We start from the raw sequence: 20,378 nt of genomic DNA on the forward strand, positions 1-20,378 counted from the left end.
AAGCTTAGTTAATACGTCGATAGATAGCTCTTCAAATCATTCCAAAGTCGCATGTTTTAGTTTACGACTGTCTTATTGTTTTGTAATTATTTAATTATTTAAACTAATAAAAAAGCTATAAGTAAGGATTTAATTAAAAATTTATTTATAACAAATTCATAAATTATTTATTGCATAAATATATGAGATAGTGTAGTTAAACCGTAACTTAATTTTATTGATCTCGTAATTTTATTCGTACATAACCTATAAACTTATCAATTTTATAGACAACGTGTTCAGTTGTTAAAAAAAACTTGTTCTAATAAATATTAATCAAATATTTCAAAGATGCATTTCAATATTGGACCAACAACAGGTATGCTTTATATATTAATTTCTCTCAATGATAATTATTGTTTATGCCCTTTTCATTTTTATATTTATTTTCAAATAAAATATTAAAATAGATATGATATTTTAAAATGTTACTCCTGTAGGAGGTAATTCTATACCTGTAAATGATAATATCAATAGCAGCGATACGAGCCAAAGTGAAAGCGATGATTGGTCAAGTGACACTAGTTCAGATTCGGAAACAGATTCAGATTCTAACGAAGAACCTTCCAATGCTAACATAAATCATGATTATTCAGCTCCAGGTATATATATTTATATAATGTAACATTTTCATTATTTTATATTATTACTAATTTCTATTCTTTTATTCATTTAATATTTCTTAGGTAGCAGCAGAGAAGTTTCAACATTAAATGAAAATGAAGAAGAAGACGAGACTGTAAAAGCGATAATTAGATCTGCGCAATTGCGCAGAAATCATCCTCCGTCAATTACATTAGACGATTTTGTAACAGATATATGTTTTCATCCTTTTAATGATATGATCGCTGTATCTAATATTTTAGGAGATGTTATGCTGTAAGTTCTAAACTGTAAAAACTGTAAATATTAGTTTTACATAGTATATATTCAATGGTATAATACATTTTTCTTCATTTAACAGATATAAATATACTAACGAAGAAACAGAACTTGTATCAGCCATAGAATTACATCTCAAAGCTTGCAGAGATATCGAGTTCAATTATAATGGTACAACTCTATTTTCTACAGCTAAAGATTTATCCATAATGATGACCGATGTGGAAACAGAAAAATTAGTAAGATTATATGAAAATGCTCATGAGTATGTTAAAAATAAATTTTATCTTTTTCCCCTTTTTATATTAGAAATTTGAATGACGTTGAAAGTAATATATTTGCATTTTAGGCAACCAGTATATACGATGAGCATTTTACAAGAGCACACATTTGCGACAGGGGATGATAATGGCGTAGTTAAATGTAATACTTCATTATTTATCTATAAAGGGAATTTTTTTAATTGGGACACGGATTAATATTCTTTATTAAGTAAAAATAGAAAAAAAATTATGAAGAAACAAATTGTATGGCATAATACGTTCTAACTTCTTATGACCTTATTTTTTATGCGAATGCTTGACGCACCTTCCAGGTTACACTTTATTCTTTAATGCAAACCTTATTTTTTTTTTTTTTTAACTAATCGATGCCTTTTTTTCATCTTCCGTATAAAAATATTAACTTATTATTAAATATTATTATTAATTTTTTTTAATATATTAAAATATATTAAAAAAAAACTATGTTGTGCATTAAAAAATAAAGTGCAATTGCATCTGATAAGTGCATCGATGAATTCACATAAAAAATAAGGTCATAGGAAATTAGGATGTACTATGCTATATAATTTTTTTTCTATTTCTATTTAATAAAGAACAATAAACCTATCTCGGTTTCAAGAATCACCCTGTATACGTTATGCATATTATTATTCATTTATCATTTAATTAATATTCTGATTTAATTATAATGAAAATATATATAATTTTTAAGTGTGGGATATCAGACAAAATAGTAATACTCCTGTATTTTCGATAAAACAAATGGAAGACTATGTTAGTGCTATAGTTACGGATAGTAACATGAAATATTTAGTATGTGCTAGCGGAGATGGATCACTTACAACGTTTGATATACCTGCAAAAAAATTACATGTTCAAGTAATTTATTTATTTAAACATAAAAAGAAATAATAATAATAATAATAATAATAACAATAACATTACAAAATTTTTTCTGATATAGTCTGAAGAATACGAAGAAGAATTATTATGCCTTGGTTTATTTAAATTTGGGACAAAGCTTTTAACCGCTACCAGTAAAGGAAAAATGTATGTATTCAATTGGAGAGAATTTGGTCATCATTCGGATGAATTTCCTAGCTTAACCAAAAAAGCTATAAATTGTATGATTCCTATTACCGAGTATACTGTAATAACAGCTGGTGAAGATGGATTAATTAGGTATGAAAATATTATATTTCCCTAATAATATACAGGATGTGTCTCATAGTTAGTGGTACAAACGAGCAAAGAATGATTATACATGAAAAATTCATTCGTAAATGTAGAATACAATCTGTTCGCACAAAGCTTCGTTTTCAAGAAACTAAGTTTGAAAATTTTTGGAGTACACGCACACTTTTGATCGAGCTTGCAATTGAAGAAACTAAAAAAAAAAACCTTGTTCGATAAACATAAAAGTAGAACTAATTACAAGAGATTTCATCATTATACCGAAAATATTTATAAACATATTAAGAAGTATAAAAATGTTTTCAGAAATATTAAAGAGTAAGACAGTAAAATCCACCGCTCTACAAATTTTCAAATATTTTTATCAAAAACAAATCCCCACGTATGAACAAATTTTATTCTACATTTTTGATTCAATTTTTCACGTAAAATCAACCATTGTTTGTACATGTACCATCAGTTACAAGACACCTACGATATTATAATGAAAAAACTTGTTACTTATTAATCTAATATTAATTTATAGGGCTACAAGTTTATTTCCGCATGATCATCTCGGTGTGGTAGGCCAGCATAATTTTCCAATAGAAGCTCTCGATGTTAATAGAGATGGTACATTGATAGCATCCTCTTCTCATGACAACGACATCAAATTTTGGAATGTAGAGTATTTGGAAAATTTTAATACCTTTAAACGCAGAAAGGGTAATAAACAACAACAAATGAAACATAATCTACCAAGTAGTAAGGTTGACAATGCATCTGACTTTTTCGCAGATCTTTAATTCTTTTATATTATTTTGGTAAATATTTTTATTATCATTATCATTTTTATCATTGCAATTATTTCTTTTCATACATAAAAGCATATACTTTTATTATATGCGTTTAAAATAAATGTATACCTAATGTTTTTTAATAATTTCTTCAATATTGTGGAGAATTTGAGAATACTTTATATTATTTAAACTTGCATTATAAATAAAAATAAATTTAAATACATTATAATAAAACTTATTTTATCTGAAATCATACACATCATATATTCGTACATTTTGAAGATTTTTTCATATGTGTGAATTATATAATATTTTTTAATAGAATATAAAATGTGTCCTGTGAGAAGAAATAATGAATAAAATATATAAATATATATATATATATATATAATATACTTTTTTTTTTAAATATTAATGTGTATACTTAAAGATGAACACATAGGATTATAAAAAAGAATGAATTACAATAAAAAAATGTAAAAACAATAAAATCTTGCTCGCGCTTTTCCTCTGTGTTCATCGTAGTCCAAATAAAAAAAATTGATACTTGGATAAAAGTTACACACACAAGCTCACATACACACGCATATACACATTTATAATATATGGAATTTATATTTAAGAAATAACAGGTCTTGTTCTTCTTCTGTTTATATAAATGCACAATATGCGCACACATACATACAAACATACTTTACAAATTATTACCATAAGCATAATCTTACAATCCATCGAATCATTGGGCACTTTAAAGTGTTCTCTTCTTTATATTTGATATTTTCTAACTGCAAGACGATGCTCGGTTTCTTTGTTCGGGGCATTAATTAAAGATTAATTATTATCAATATTTTCAAGGACAATATTATTATAATAAAGAAATAAAATTCTGTTCTTTGTACTAACCACATAATATTAAAAAAGATTTTTTTAAAACAGTATTATATGTAAATCCAATACCGATTGGATATACAATATTATACATTGCGTATAAATTATATCTCATTGCACGTATTAAATGTTTCAATGAAGTATCCTAAATTTTTCATGTTTATCAATTAATTGGATATAGGAAGAAATGTTATCGTATTGGAAGCAGTTGTGCAATAGTCCTATGATTAAAAAAAAAAAATCCTGAATTTAAAAACTTTACTGTTATTATGCATTGAAATTTATACGCATTCAACAAATATTATTCTCGTGGAAAATAAATCTATCAGTCTTAAAAAAAAATTTACTATTTATTCTTGCAGCTGAGATAATCATCACAAATTTACCTTCATTGATGATTCATTTGGCGTAAATATTCCGGAGCATGATAATGTTGTTGAGCGTGTGCGAGTGAAGGATGTATCGGAGGGGGAAAACAACGAACATGTTCTACGCTTGTTGCATCGCTGTCTCCACTTTTTAAATACTTATTTAATACGGCAAATATTTGAGAATTTAATACTTGGAATCTCCTTATACGATCCACCATTCGTTTTAAACGCTGTGGGAAGAACAGAAAAAAGAAGGAAACAAATGAAAACATTAAAAAGATAAATTTTAGAATAAAAATAACAATACACGTACAATTCCTTTGACATTTTCATCCTTGCCATCTACGCGCTGTACTCTGAGAATATGATAGCAAAAGTCAAGAGCTTCGAACCTTCTTTGTTGGCCAAGTAAGACTATCATAGCACATCCAGCCCAATGTAAGCCTTCGCCAAATAATTCTCTAAGGTATAATATTGTATGATAAATATGATATAAAAGTGAATAAATAAAATATAATTCAAAATAATAATTATGTTATATATTACTTACTCTACGGTAAATTCTGTATCTCCGACTGGAATACAATATACAAATTGTAGAGCGCTCCAAAGTCTATGAAATTCTGTACATTCGTCCACATTCATAACTCCGTTCGCAGGCGGTGGCCCAACCCAAATAGGATCATCTAAGAAACTGCGTAATCTGCTAAGTACTATTTCAAATATTGACAAACCGCAACAGAGTCGTTCTCTTGTTAGCAAGTCTCCTTCTCTAGCAATCATTGCTTGCTAAAAAAATAAATAATGCATAGTTATATGCATATGATTATAATATCATTGTATATTCATTTTTATTATTACCTTAGCATTGCCCAATTTATCTACATTTGGTACAATCTGTAACGCTGCATATTTGGCTTCGAGTCGCTTTTGTTTGGTTTCTGGTTTCTCACCCTCTGAAATATTCCCCATTGGTTAGAGATACTGTTAGAGATACTTTTAAATTTATTAAATTATATTACTAGAATGTACCTTTACAGTAAGGTCTAGGTAATATATTTTGGAATGGTGCTGCATGTAATAAATCACAAACTTCTTCTTGCGAAAGTGCTTGCTCCATCAGAAGACAAAATAATATAGTATTACCAAATTCTCGAAAATTATGAAATAGTTCTGTTTTAGCATCAGGATATTGTACGATATCGTTTAACTGTGCATGATAATATCCCAATACTCCTGGAGATCCATAATCATAACGAGGAAGTTTACAAACTTTTGGCATAGCTTCCATTAACGTTTTAGTGAACTGATGTAAGCTTCCTTGAATTAATGATTTGACTATTTTTAAAAGTTCTTCCATAACTACAGCTATACCTTGATACCCTAATAATTTACACATTGTACGAAAATGATATGGCCCGACAAATCCAGAATACTGTCCGTATTGGGTACTATATGCTAAATTTAATTGCTTGCTACCCCAGAGATAATGATGAGACATTTGTGGAGGTTTATCTCTATGTACTGGTTGTACAAATTGAAGACCACGACATTTAACAAACCTTTCAACAAAATTTCAACGAATAAACATTCATTATAATTAATCAAGAAATATAATCACGTGACAAGATTTTTATTTTACCTATTTGTTGCAGCGTTATAACAATAATTTGGTAAAAAGTCATAATTCAATTCCCAAAATACATGAAGCGTTATTCTTCCATACGGAGCAAGAACGTTATGATTTGCTTCTCTGAACATAGCATCGTATTCGTCAAGTGCAAGCCATTTGCTTAATAGTTTATGAGTAAGCCGATTGACTTGTAATAATCCTTCTAATTCCTATATGAGAAACACAATTATTTATAAATATGAATATTATAAAATATAAATATATATGAAATTTTTGAGCTCGTTAAGTATAATAATTGATTGCAATAATCTTATAATTTCAACTTACCACTACTCCTGTGATATCTCCAGATTCAAATTTACTGATCGCTAGATCTAATGATTTTTGCATGTCGGCATTGATACGTTGCGTAATTAATTTATTTAGATCGATACTTCTTCCCAATAATTGAACGTGTCGTTGTTTTAATAAAGTTTCGTATCTATTAGCACGAGGATAAGAAAGTAAATATGCTCCTAATGCTACGCATTCTACTCTAAATCGTTTATCTAATAAAATACTAGCAGCTAATTGTTTATAATGAGCAAATATTTGTTCGCTTAATTTGTAAACAAACTGATCGAAACATAAATTAACTTCAGCCTCAACTTCATCGTAAAGAAATTGTTTACGAAATATTGTTAACGCGTACAATGCGCTGTCATTGTACAAATCCAAGGGATATAGAACGTACCTAAAAGATACAAAAATTAAATAATTAAGTATTGTATTTGTTATCGACAATGTATGAAACAATGTATGTATATACATTGTCAGAAACGTATACAGGGTGTTTGAGATTTTTTCGTACAGACATTGTGAGTGTATTCTATGCCCAAAAATAAGAACAAAATATTTTACCATTTATGGTAAAACTGTTTAAATGTCTTGTTTAAAATCTTGCCCGCCTATGCGAATACAAGTTTAATAGTTCTATAGTATGATATTTATGATATGGTAAATTTCTTGTAGATTTCTATTAATTTTTGCAACTTCATTCTTAATTCGTTTTATCATAACACATCAAGTTTAGCTATCTTAGTTGCAACTTCTTGTTTTAGTTTCTTTTATAAATAAAAATCTAATTGATCTAAGCGGACAAACTATCATTCAGAGAAGAATACATTGAATAATTCTAAAATAATAAACAACATACGCAGTCACATCTTTGAGTAAAACATTTAGACAATTTCACCATTTATATTATAACATTTGAATAAAGTTTGAAGAAGAAAATACTCATAACGTTTATACAAAAAAAAAAAAAACTCAAACACTTTTTATACAGGGTGTAACAGAATAAGTGGGGAAATATTATAGCAATAACTTTGGCATATTAAAACAAGAAAAAAGTTTATATAAACATGTATCCTATTAGACATTGTTTCATAATTATAACGAATTATAATTATAGTGTTTATACTATAATGATTTTATTTTGATAAACGAAAACAAAAAGATGTTTCATTGGATATCAGACACTATTTCTATTGACTAAGCAGATAATTTTAAAATAAACGATTTCTAAATAAGCAGATAATTCATGGTGGCTCTATTTCCTGGCCTATACTCCTGAGAATGTAATTGCATTCAGTTAATCAAAACTTCAATTCGTTATAACTCCAAAAGAAGATTAAATTGGATGTATTTATATATGAACTTTTTTTCTTGTTTTGATATGCTGAATCCATTTCTATAATATTTCTCATTTATTCTGTTGTACACTGTATATAATATGTATATACATAGTAGAGTTTTACGTACTCCATCATTGATGGTTCTTTGCTTCTTAATATATGATCGGTCAATATCCAAGGCATAGACATTTCAATTGGAAACTATAACAAAAAGCATTATTATTATTATATATATTACAGAATGATAAAAAAAAGGGGTTCGATAGATTTTGAAGGGTTTATAATACTCACTGAAATGAATAAAAAATTTATTTAATAAACTCTGTATATATAGAAATTTTAATATGCACGATAGTAGATAGAATACCTGAATTCGTTTCTCCATTGTTATTAAATCGCTGCATTCCTCATTATGCTGATGACGCACTTGACATTTCTAATCGTTAAACAATAATTATATATTATATTTATATTTATATTTATATATTATATTTGATATGAACACTTTCACGACGAGTGATAACTAAACAGAACATTTCATTGAATAGGACGAATACAATTTACAAAAGTCTGTAAAGTAACAAATAGCAACAGAGTTCTAATATTTGTAAGTATATGAATATAAAAAATATCACATCTTAGTACGATGCTTATATAATCATTTGTTGTTTGAAATTTTTAAACATTAAACATTACAGATACGTATAAACAAAATATTTAATTTAATAAAATAAATATGATGAATTTACAGCTACGTAAAATTTATATTAATTCTCGAAACTCTTGAAATTTGTATTTTTTGCTAATAATGCATCTTAATGTTTCCTAACAATCTTTGCACTAAATTATTTTTGGGTGTACAACTTGGTATATTAATTAAATTTAAATAATTACTGCTTATATTATTTCTATTTATATTACAGATGATCTACTCTATTGAAAAAAGTTAGCAAATAATTTGGAAAATTTATTTTTCTTTCTATATTAAGTTTTCAATATACAGGATGTCCCTTAACTATTGGTACATTTTTTCAAATTTATTTTTTTTTTTGTATGAACGAATTTTATGTACATTTTCGACTGAATTTTTCATATAAAATCATTCTTCGTTCACTCGGGATACCCTATATAATGAATGAATTAAAAAATGTCAATCGTGAAATGACATAGAACTATGTTGTTTATATTCAGCTAAAAAGTTTGAAATTACATAAAATTCCGAAAGTGTCGCGAAAGTGTTAACTTTATTTATAAAGAAGAAATATATTCACCTGTATTTTTCGACCCATAGTCATTTCTAAATAAAATTCTCTATACCACAACTGCGACAAATCGCAACAATTTTGTAATGATTCTAAAAATAAATATAGAAACATTATAACAGTATTCTAAATATTTTTTAATATTGAAAATAAAAATTAGGAAAATTTAGCGTACCACTAAAATTCAAAAGATAACTCCAATAAAAACTGGTTTTATGAAATTGATCAATTTGTACAAGATATTGTCCATCAATATCTTTCCTTAATGTACGCTTCCCACCACTCTTGTCAGCAATTAATGATTCCAACATAGTACGAACCATGTAGAGTTGCGTTGAGGAAGGACCTAGAAGAAAAAATTCAAATAAAATAGAATTAAAGATATTTACGAGAGAGACAATGATCATTATTATTTTTATAACAACTAACCAACATTTCTTCGTGGAACTTTTATACCAAATCCATTATCCGGATCTTTCTTTCCTTTTAAAGCAGGATCTCCTAATGGTTCGACACCGAAGTGCCAATCAGCGCAAGTTTCTCTCACGGAAACAATTATACTGAAATTATAAATTAGTATAAATAATATGAATAATTAATAAATAATAATATGAAGAATTAACAAACCTTCGAATAAGATCTTTTTTATTTTTAATAGCCTTTCTTAGGGGCTCACGTAAAGCAAGTTGTACAAAATCTTGTAATTCTGCATAAATATTACGACGTATTGCATCAATAAATACTGTTTCCATGCGTGCCATTAATACTTGTAATCCCTTAATCATTGCGATGACTTCGATAAGCGCAAACTTTTCTTCGTCTGTATAATTATAACGTGTGGCCTATAAAAGAGAAAACATTTTGTTTGTTTCAGTAATAATAGAATTTAATTTAATAATAATAAATAAAAATATAAATTAATTTATATAATATTAATATAAATAAATTTATATAATATTAATATAAATAAATTTATATTATATTATATAAAAATATAATAAATAATAATAAAGTTTAAATAACAGAATTAATTAATAAAAGAGAACAATATAAGAAAGCTTACTCTTTCGTATTCTTCTGCTTCTTGAGGACATTCCTTGTTCATATGATGATCCGTTGGATGAAGCAATTTCCAACTATAAAGTTCCGTTACAACGCTTGTCCATTGAGAAAGTAATTGTAATCCACGTAAAGCTAATTCCGCAGTTTCACTATTTTCTATGTCGCTACCGCATTCCTTGTAAGTTGTTGTTACTTCGTTACTATACCTATATTGTAAAAAAAGAAGAAATAATATTAATATCGCTTAATAAATATTGTATAAAAAATGAAATACATAAATAAGTATCATACCTTGCTAATTCGCTTATATACTTTACATGATCATCCCTAATTTGAGGCAGATGAACCATAAGACCAGCTTGCGGGCTTATACTATTGGAAGACGAAGAAAGTGGCCACTTGGAAGCGTCAAAATGTTTCGAACGTTTAATATAATTAAATGGTGCAATCTGCATATCACCGAATAATGGTACTACTTCCAAATTTTTAAATATTCTATCAATTCTATCTAATTTCAATTTCTTCTTTTGATCCAATTTGTTAATGTTGCATAATTCACTATCCATCAAGAATAAACCAAATCCCATAACTTTGACTAACATATGTTTTTCGTTAGGAGTAAGATACATCGTAGTTTCAAACATGTAAACGCATATATTTACAACATCTGCCAATAACTCTTCGTAACCAGGAATTTTTTCTAAATTTTCTTTCACTGTATCACGTATTTTGTTTTGCGTTGCCAAAAACATTGATAAATTTTGAGATTCTTGAAGCGTTTGAGAATCTGACATTACTTTTAGAAATTGTGCAGCTCTGGAATGAAAGATTTATATATTTATTTGTGTTATCATTAAATATATATAATTCAGTTAATTTTGAAAATAACTAGGCATTTTAGGGAAATTATATTATTACATTTGAATGCATTAAACGTCATACCGGTCTCTACAAATCAGATTGCTGTTTAACATATTAACTAGTTGTTTTATGAAATAACTTGATATTATATGAAATAATAATAGAGACCAGCATAATATTTTACGTGTTATTTGATCGTTATAGTTATTTTATGAATTAATAGTAATATATATATATATATATATATATAATGTACATTTTTGTTATACAAAAGATTAATATATTTCCAATATAAGAAAATTTCTATACCTTCTGTACGTAGAATAATCATTTTTGACACTAGACTTCATATTCTTCAATTCATCCAAGACAGCGAACATATTAATAAACTTTCCCAAAGTTAGCAAATATGCTTCCGATACAAAATCTTTTCTTTTCTCATGATGACATAAACGTTTTACTTCTCCAGAAAATCTTTCTATGGCTTTCCGCTGTAGACAAATATTTAATACTTGATAAATATACAGAATATATAGATAGAATATATTTAGATAAATGACATACTTGGAAATACATAAAATTTAACAATTTATTAACTTCAGGTCCAAGTACTTCTACTGTTTTTTCATAAATTTCAACTCTATTTGGTTGTTCGTTTGACTTTGGTTGTGGAATAGCACGCGAACAACATCTCCATGTATATAACATAACGGCATGTTCTAATCCTTCTTCTAATAGTTCATTCTATTAAATATTTATAATTGAAATATTTCATTAATAAAATATTTATTCTACATTATTTGAAAAAATTAAATTATTAAGCGTAGCATTCTTACCAAGCTAGCATGAACAGTAGCCTCTTCGATATATTTGGCAATACCGGTAACAAAACCATTTCTATCTTCAAAGTTAGTATCGAAGTTAGCTTGATAGACAACGGAGCATGGTTGAGCTTCGATGCAAGGTTGTTCATCCGGCAAAGTAAATTCATCTAATACGTCGACGTTAGAAAGAGCATCGCCCAAAGTTACTTTGTCGGTAGCCATGACTTATCTCTTATTATTAACAATAATTAAAACCTCATAGTCTTCGCTAAGTTATATGTATAATTGAGCAATGATATTATAAAGTAGAATACATTTATATTTGTTATTGTTGCATTATATCTTATCCTGTAAATAATAACATTTCTATTAACATAATTTTTATTCTTTTTTATGATATCTATCTATTTAAATATAAATATACATACACGTGAAATGAATAACGAAAGGTTTTCTTTTTTTTGAATTACTTCATAAACCTCGAGATATTTGAACACACACTGTACATACAAATATTTCCCCCATAGCACCGCCCAGATGGTGGGGATGAGAAAAAGGGGATATGGCTTTGGTTCGTTCTATTTAATCGCTGTCAATTCGAATTTTCCTATTTTTCTATTTCGATACAAACTAACGAACTTTTTTACATCTTCATATCAATTTGTTTCGCATGCAATCGGAAATAATAGAACATTTTCGATCCATTCTTTGCACCGTTCAATATATTAACAATTGTATTGTATGCAAGGCATACAGACTACTTTACATCTTTTATTATACAACGTACTGACACGAGACGTGATTCATAAGTCCGCCCTATCTATACAATTTTATAGTATATACATATATATAAATACATGTGGCGCCCTCTTCAACTATCCTGCCGCCATCTCGCGGTGATCGCAACAACTATTTGCAACAACGGTCATTCTATTAGCCAAGTGTTGCCTTACCACACTGCTACGCAGCCAATCATATTCAAGCAGGCTGACAACCTACGACAGCATTAAGTAGGCATCAATGATTTTACAACAAAAATTAAAAAACACTAGATTTAATATTACTCGCAACTTTCAACGCATCAATTAGTGGGTGATATTAAATAAATAAAATTTTATGTTGTTACGGTTACATGGATTATTATTATAATTACATGTAGATTAACCCTACAGCACTGTTTGTGTTACTAGGTGCTGGGGACTTTTTATTATTTCTATATGTTCATATCCCAGATGTTTTACATTCATTTATATACTATTTATTATTATACTAGATCTTTTTATTTGTTAATTGTAACTAAAAAAAAAAAAAATACAGCTAAAATTATTTAATGAAAATATCCTTATTTATTATTCGCGAATATGATTGGTTCTTATTTGTTATGTTCTTTATAACATCACGCGTATGATTGGAAGATAAAATATTACTATATTCGTTAGTTTCTTTTACTAGTAACAAAATTTATAAAACTTTTAACACGTGAGCGACGAACAGATTTTGTTCTGCTTTTCAGGTATTGAGCAACGATCATTCGGCGGGATATTCGGTTATATATAATATTAAAGAAACAAATTATAAACGCACATATATCGCAGTTACAAACATACAACTACTGTTGTTTGAACTAAATAAAGGTGTAGTGATGTGTAGTAGAATTTGTATATCCGGCATAAACAAAAGAAAATCAAAAAGTTTCCAGTAAAAAAGGCGAAACAAAGAAAAGTCGCGATTGTCAAAACGAAAAGTTGCCAATTTGGGGGTTGACATAGTACTTAACGTGTTTTTAACAGTTAAACAATTGAAGTTTAGGGTTTTTTGTTTCTTTTCTTTTCTTTCTTTTTTCTCTTTCATTCTTTTATTTTTTTCTTTTTTGTAAAACACTAGAAAAAATCCGATAATATGGATAAGTGTTGATATATGGTAGATTAGATGATGTGGCATGCCCATTTTAAGTGTGTTCGATTGAAAGCTAATTTTGAGAAAATTATTCCTCATTTGTAGATTATATATTATAAATTATAATCATTGTTTTTTTATATTTATAACCTGTCAATGATGTCACGTGAAATTACAATCAATGTTTTATCATTGAATTGTTGGTAAGCCCTATGTTACTATTATATATATGGTATAGAAAAATTTACCACATTTATGCGTTATCTTACTTCATTTGTTTAATTTATTGAATTATTTATTCTCAGGGGTATTCCATATGTCAGTAAAAATAGAAAAATCCGTATGGAAGCTATCGCTGATAAACTTTCCTCAGGAGAATATGATATAATATCATTACAAGAAGTTTGGTCTGTTCGTGATTTTAAAATGATTAAATCTAAAGTAAAAGAACAACTTCCATATTCCCATTACTTCCATAGGTATACATCAAAATTTATTCTATTTACAATAATAGATATATTTGTATAATAACTTGCTTTAATATCTGGACACCGTTGCTTTTTAAATATGATTATATTATACATTTACTTATAGTTGAGTTAAAGAATTCATAGGTTTTCTTTTTATTAAATAATACAGAATTTTATTCGTTATCAGAAAAACATAGGTTTTAATTATTTAATTAACATAATTATCTGTGTAGTACGTAATGTAAACAAAATAATGCTTAATTTTTTTTGGTGTCGCAACAGTATTTAAATACACTTTATCTTTCGCAGTTGGTTCGTATTAAGAAATTAGTTAGATTGTTCAGAAATTTTATTTGCAAATATAGTTGTATTAAAATACGCAATATAAAGAATCATAAAATAAAAATAGGATAAAAGGCAAAAATATTTTGTTTGGTTTATGCTAATTTGTTATTTTTCATAAAGAAAATAAACAAATTATACAGAAGAATTAATAATTTATTAAATATAAGTAAAAGTATAGTAGCAAATATCATAAGACGATATATTCATGAAGATAGAATAAAATGTATTCTGCAGAAAGGACGTTAAAAACTCCTTACTGTTTGCGATAAATTTAAGATTACAAAAAAAAATCAAATAAGATCCTGGATTGAGTGTTCTGGAATTAAACTCACTGTTATTTGAAAAAAACTAGAAAAAATGCATATCGATACAGTTTGTAAAAACATAAATCTTGGTAAAAGAACTATGAATTTTTTGTTAACTTAACAATCATATTTAATCATACATCGGCACCATGGATCTTTTATTTTGAGTATATGCGATGTTTGAATAATTTTTACATTTTAAATTAAAGTTGTAAATAATAAAATAAATTATTAGATAATATTCTAGAAACTCTAAAGAGTGCTAGTAAATTTTTTCAGATTTTTTTAAATAACAGTAACATCGAAGAAATCATCTTACAGAGGTGTTAGTAAAATCAATACCATGCCAACGATGAGTTAAAAATCAATGGTGTCCGAATATTAAAGCGAGTCACTGTATTAATTAATCGTTTATATTTTCAATGTGTAATGCATGCTAAGTAAACGTATTAAAATTAGATAGAAGTAAATTGTTTATGCTTATTTTATAATTTCACTGTAAATATGCTTTATTTGTTATTTTTAGTGGTGTTCTAGGATCCGGGATTTGTATCTTCTCTAAATATTGTATTGAAGATGTAATGTTTCATAGGTGGCCATTAAATGGCTATTTTCACAAGATACATCACGGTGATTGGTTTGGTGGTAAGGGTGTTGGCCTTTGTAAGCTTAAAATTGAAGATATGAGCGTTAATGTTTATGCAGCACACGTAAGTCCTTTCTTTTTATTTTATTTTATTTTATTTAAATTAATTTATTATAAAATAATTTATTTAAATTAAGAGAATATTTTTGTATGTATATTTATATGTATATATATATATATATATAAATTGCAGTTACACGCTGAATATAATAAAGTTCACGACGAGTATAAATCGCATCGAGTTTTGCAAGCATTCGATACTGCGCAATTTATTAGAATGACAAGCGGCGGTTCAGATGTTGTGATATTAGGTGGCGATCTTAACGCAGAGCCACAAGATTTAGCTTATAGAATTATATGTGGGGTTGCTGGCTTAATGGATGCTTGTTCAAGTAATTTTGGTAATATAGGAACCGATGAATGTGCCAATAATAGTTATACCAGTACTAGAGTGGCTAGAAAGTGTCCAGAAGGGAAACGTATAGACCATATTTTATACTTTGGCTCATCAAATGTTAAGGTATTGTAATGATTGTATTAACACGTATTCATTTACTTCTTAAAAAAAAAATATATCATTTATTTATAAATTATTTTTATATATTTAGATTAGCGCAGTAAATTATCAACAACCTTTACCCAAAAGAGTACCCAATCAAAATTTTAGTTATTCCGATCATGAAGCTATTATGGCAAGTTTGAAATTGACCAATGGTAAGTTATAAATTTTTTAAAGTTTTTTTTTGTGTTGTATTAAAGTATAAAGCTCAGCAATCTATTAACAATACATATATTTTAATAATCTCAGGTATACACGAAAAGAATGATATTGACGTGAGAGAAACATTAAAGGAAGCTATCGGAATATGCGAATCTGCCATAACATCTCTACGTTTTCAGTATTTCTGGTATTTGTTAGCTGTTTGTATATTGGTCGTGCCAGTTATTTGGTCAATGGGATTAGATTATACTACTACATCTATAGGTATAAGTATAGCTCTTAATATCGGTCGTTTATTTTTGACTGCGCTATTGTGTTACGCTTTATTTATGAGTGTTATATGGAATAACACAGAACATAAGGCTTTAGAAGCAGGTTGTTTAGCAATGGAAATCCATTTGATGCAGTTAACCAATAAGTTGTCTAATTAAAAACATTTTACATTAATTATCGTTTTTATACTATTGTATTTTGATACTTTTACTAATTCAAAGGGCTGTAAAAATAATATTAACCAAAGACAAATATTTAAATATTAAAAAATCCGTATCTTTGACAATAAATGAAAGTATGCATAAAATAACTATTGTTTATAAAAATAAACGAAAGTATTTAAACGATCGATATTAAAACTTCAAAAAGAATACAAAAATATGCATGTTAGATGTAAATTCTGTAAATAATATTGCAATTACTATAAGATGTAATTATGGAGATTGTGCATACAAAATTTGAAGTGAAAATCGGATAAGGAAAATATTGGATTTGTAGAAGTTATGAAACTTCTTTATATATATATATATATTTCTTTACAACGAATGTTGTAAATATATAAACTGAAACATAGGTCAGGAAAGTATTCGTACGACATTAATTATACAAACCTTATTGTATAAAGTAAATCACTACTTTAAAAATATTTCTAAACAAACAAGTCTATAAAAATAATAAAATTTCACTAATTTATTCATTTATATGTCGAAAACAAGAAACTTTGATAAAATATTACACTCTGTAATTAATTTTGGTGTGATATTTATTGAAACAACTGCCAAGATGCATTCTAGGTTTATCAGGACACGTATCACAATAATACGAAATTTCCCGCCTACCTCCAGGCATGGTACGGTCAGAGCAAACCCTGCAGTCCCTTTTTGGCCCTTTTAGTATTACGTGAAGTTTCCCGTTTAGTCGGATTTCATCTGAATGAGATGTAGACGCTTTTTCTCTTTGCTGACGATATGACCCTCTCAATTGTTCGACAAGTGTTTTTAGAAATCGCAAGTGGCTCAATGGTTTTTCCCCTCTTTTGGTCTTTTCTATTTTATACAGAAGGTATGAATTGACCAGGGAAATTTCCATGCCCCAAAAAAAAAGCTTACGCCACCATTTCAATGATTTTCGCAGAAAACAATAGTTTGATGCATACTGGTCCGTCCGGTCAACACCACCCATATATTTTATATAATTCAATATAATATTTGGTTTTTTGACCATTATATCCACATCACCTCGCGTAATTCTTTTGACCGTAGTCATTCCTGTATTACCCCTCGTAGTCAAACAAGTGACAACCCTCTTATCTTTCCACCCTAAAACTAAGGTGTTGCCCCGTCGATACGCGACCGTGGATTTTGTCGAAAATTTTTGATTTTTTATTTCTTTGGGCAATTCTTTTCTGTTCGTTAAAATTGTTCCGGTAAAACTGCATTTCATTTTGGCTAATTCTTGAGCTAAAACGTAACTGGTATAATAGTGGTTCGTGTACATATGATGCCCCTGAGCACCTGGAATTTTCTCCAACAACATTTGGTATAGGTGTATTGGTATTCTTGATGAAACTGGTAAATCGGGTCTGACCAAAAGCTCTGTGGTGAGTGATCCATAGAATGGCAAAATGCAGCAAATGTAGCCAGTCTTTGAGTCAGTCAGAGTATAAACTCTGATACCCCACTTTGTTGGTTTCTTTTGATTGTATGTGATGAACGAAATTCGACCTTTGAATTTTCTAGTTGACTCTTCCACACATATGTGCTCACCCGGGATAAAATAATCCAACAACTTTGAGTTGAGATAATCCAAAAAGCAGCTTATACGTTGTAGACGAGTTCGTGGATTGGTGGTGTGTGTTGGAATGGTTTCCAGATGAAGCATCCAAAATATTTGACTAAATCTGTCTCTTGTAAATGTATCCGAATAGAAAGGAATATAACTGACGATATTCTTCGACCAATATTCTTGCAAATTAGCCAACTGTATTGTCTTCATATTGATAACGACAGCAAGAAATGCCCAGAACTCTTCATTGGTGACATCACGCCAGTTTTGCCATATTGAAGTTGCAGACAGCGTCTTCTCTTCCAATTTTCTTTTTGCATACTTATTGGTTTCACGAATAATTTTCTTTACGAGCTCATTAGTGAAAAATAATTGAAAAAAATCTATTGGTTGTTCTAAGTTAGAAATTATTCGTGATGCTGTAGGGTTTTGGCCAGGTATAAATTGTACGTTTGGCAGTACTTCGTCGTAATCTTCGCAAAGTGTCCATGTTGAACTGGTTGCATCTTCCACAACTTCACTCTCAACTTCACTCTCAACTTCTTTTTTAACTTCACTCTCAACTTCACTTTTAACTTCTTTTTTAACTTCACTCTCAACTTCACTCCCAATTTCACTCTCAACTTCACTCTCAACTTCACTGTAGCTTTCTATAATTTTTCGCCGTTTCACACTTCTTACTGCATCACTATCTTCTTCACTGGAGGAGAATTCGGTCGTTACTTGGCATAATTCGCTGGAAATCAATGTAACTTCATCATCCAAAGTGGCAAAATCAAATTCGTCCGAACTCGAGCTGATCTGATCTTTCTCCATATTTTCAGGTTTAAACACTTTTTAGTTACTATAATATGACTGTTTCAAGCGAATGCTATGCTGAAACTAACTGAATTAAGCTAAAATTTGCCCTACAATGTCAGCCGAGTCTAGTCCACGAAAGTACTTCACGAAAAACATTTTATCGCACTTCGTAAATAAAGAGATCGAGTTACAAACGACCACATAGTGCCGTTACAGCGTCGCTCGATGTAAAACTTCAAATCACTCAGGCGCTGCAGCAGCGCTGCTCGAGTTCACACTTGAAATCAGCCGGGCGCCGCATTGGCGCCACTCGAATTGACACTTGAAATCAGTCGGGCGCCGTATTGACGCCAGGCTGAGTTCAAAGGGTTTATTTTCTTATGTAAAGATACGTGGGAAAGCTTTACAAGGCCACATTACAATTCATTTAAAACAGTGGTTCTCAAACTTTTCTGATCCATGGATCCCTTTTTATAGTCAAAAAAATTCTCCACAAACCCCCAAGTGAAAAAGCTACTATAAAAGATAGAACAAAAATTTAAAAAAAAAATTCTTGAAGAAGTATTTATTGAAATTATAACTATTGTTTAAAATTAAATAGAAAAAATTAATGACTAGGATGAACGTTGATGAGATTTTATCAATTTTTATTTTATTTTATGTCTGGTTCGATGTTTGCGAGTAGCAACCGCAAATCCCCACCAGCACTAATTTCTAGTCGGTTTCATTTTTTTGCGATGAGATTCATCCAAGGTTTATTTGACACTGATAACAATAAAAAATCAAATATTGTTTACAATTGTTAAAACAATCGCTCATCGTTATCAAAGATGAACCTTTTAATTTATTTAAATGAATTGTAATGTGGTCTTGTAAAGCTTTTCTTAATATAAGAAATATTTACATAAGAAAATTAAAAGTTTCTTTAATTTGGTAGACGATGAGATTTTAAGTGAAACAAACTACGGAAATTGAACCCTCTCTTCCTCTGTGCACTAAATACAGCCAATTGAAGCACATTTTATAGATTAATAGAAACACCCCCACCCTTTCTGGGCATTCCGTAGACTGACAATGGTGTCCGTGGTAATACACATTACCCGTAACATATTTATATACATAATCTTTGTAATTGTGTATCTTATAGTAGTAATTATAGCATTATTCGAAGAACTTAAATTTAACATGCGCGTACTTGTATTGTTTAAAGTTTTAATATCGATAATAATTGCAACATTATTTTCAAAAATTTATTTTAACATACATATTTGTATTCTCTAAAATATTAATATCGAACGTTCGAATACTTTTCGTGAGCCATTATATTTGCTAGATTGTATTACTAATTTTCTGTATACTTGTATAATATAAATTGAAGTAT

General features: G+C 28.5%; 4 protein-coding genes across 4 annotated transcripts; 2 read left to right on the plus strand and 2 right to left on the minus strand.

The window, feature by feature from the left end:
• The first annotated feature begins 74 nt into the window (after positions 1-74).
• LOC122514917 (WD repeat-containing protein 55 homolog) lies at positions 75-4,542 on the plus strand. Its single transcript, XM_043632059.1, has 9 exons — positions 75-358; positions 480-641; positions 726-918; positions 1,004-1,186; positions 1,271-1,344; positions 1,918-2,084; positions 2,170-2,387; positions 2,926-3,202; positions 4,429-4,542. The coding sequence occupies exons 1-8, from the start codon at positions 331-333 to the stop codon at positions 3,182-3,184; spliced, it is 1,284 nt and encodes a 427-aa protein (XP_043487994.1). The 5' UTR covers positions 75-330; the 3' UTR covers positions 3,185-3,202; positions 4,429-4,542.
• Positions 4,401-12,546, minus strand: LOC122514884 (cytoplasmic FMR1-interacting protein). The gene is made up of 19 exons (XM_043631990.1): positions 12,184-12,546; positions 11,768-12,103; positions 11,496-11,675; positions 11,241-11,422; positions 10,362-10,886; positions 10,072-10,276; positions 9,636-9,850; positions 9,438-9,568; positions 9,184-9,354; positions 9,018-9,100; positions 8,114-8,182; positions 7,874-7,947; positions 6,398-6,803; positions 6,080-6,279; positions 5,470-5,999; positions 5,299-5,393; positions 4,988-5,226; positions 4,751-4,898; positions 4,401-4,667 (listed from the first exon to the last, which is right to left on the minus strand). Exons 2-19 carry the CDS (start codon positions 11,975-11,977, stop codon positions 4,455-4,457), a joined length of 3,876 nt encoding a protein of 1,291 aa, XP_043487925.1. The 5' UTR covers positions 11,978-12,103; positions 12,184-12,546; the 3' UTR covers positions 4,401-4,454.
• On the minus strand, positions 12,366-19,252 carry LOC122514896 (piggyBac transposable element-derived protein 4). The gene is made up of 2 exons (XM_043632021.1): positions 17,251-19,252; positions 12,366-12,750 (listed from the first exon to the last, which is right to left on the minus strand). Exons 1-2 carry the CDS (start codon positions 19,010-19,012, stop codon positions 12,734-12,736), a joined length of 1,779 nt encoding a protein of 592 aa, XP_043487956.1. The 5' UTR covers positions 19,013-19,252; the 3' UTR covers positions 12,366-12,733.
• Positions 13,120-16,585, plus strand: LOC122514922 (putative neutral sphingomyelinase). Its single transcript, XM_043632065.1, has 6 exons — positions 13,120-13,854; positions 13,957-14,130; positions 15,298-15,481; positions 15,611-15,937; positions 16,026-16,131; positions 16,226-16,585. The coding sequence occupies exons 1-6, from the start codon at positions 13,808-13,810 to the stop codon at positions 16,567-16,569; spliced, it is 1,182 nt and encodes a 393-aa protein (XP_043488000.1). The 5' UTR covers positions 13,120-13,807; the 3' UTR covers positions 16,570-16,585.
• Positions 19,253-20,378: the final 1,126 nt, after the last annotated feature.

This window comes from Polistes fuscatus, unplaced genomic scaffold, assembly GCF_010416935.1.
Source record: "Polistes fuscatus isolate 324 unplaced genomic scaffold, CU_Pfus_HIC Scaffold16, whole genome shotgun sequence".
NCBI classification, from domain to species: Eukaryota; Metazoa; Arthropoda; class Insecta; order Hymenoptera; family Vespidae; genus Polistes; species Polistes fuscatus.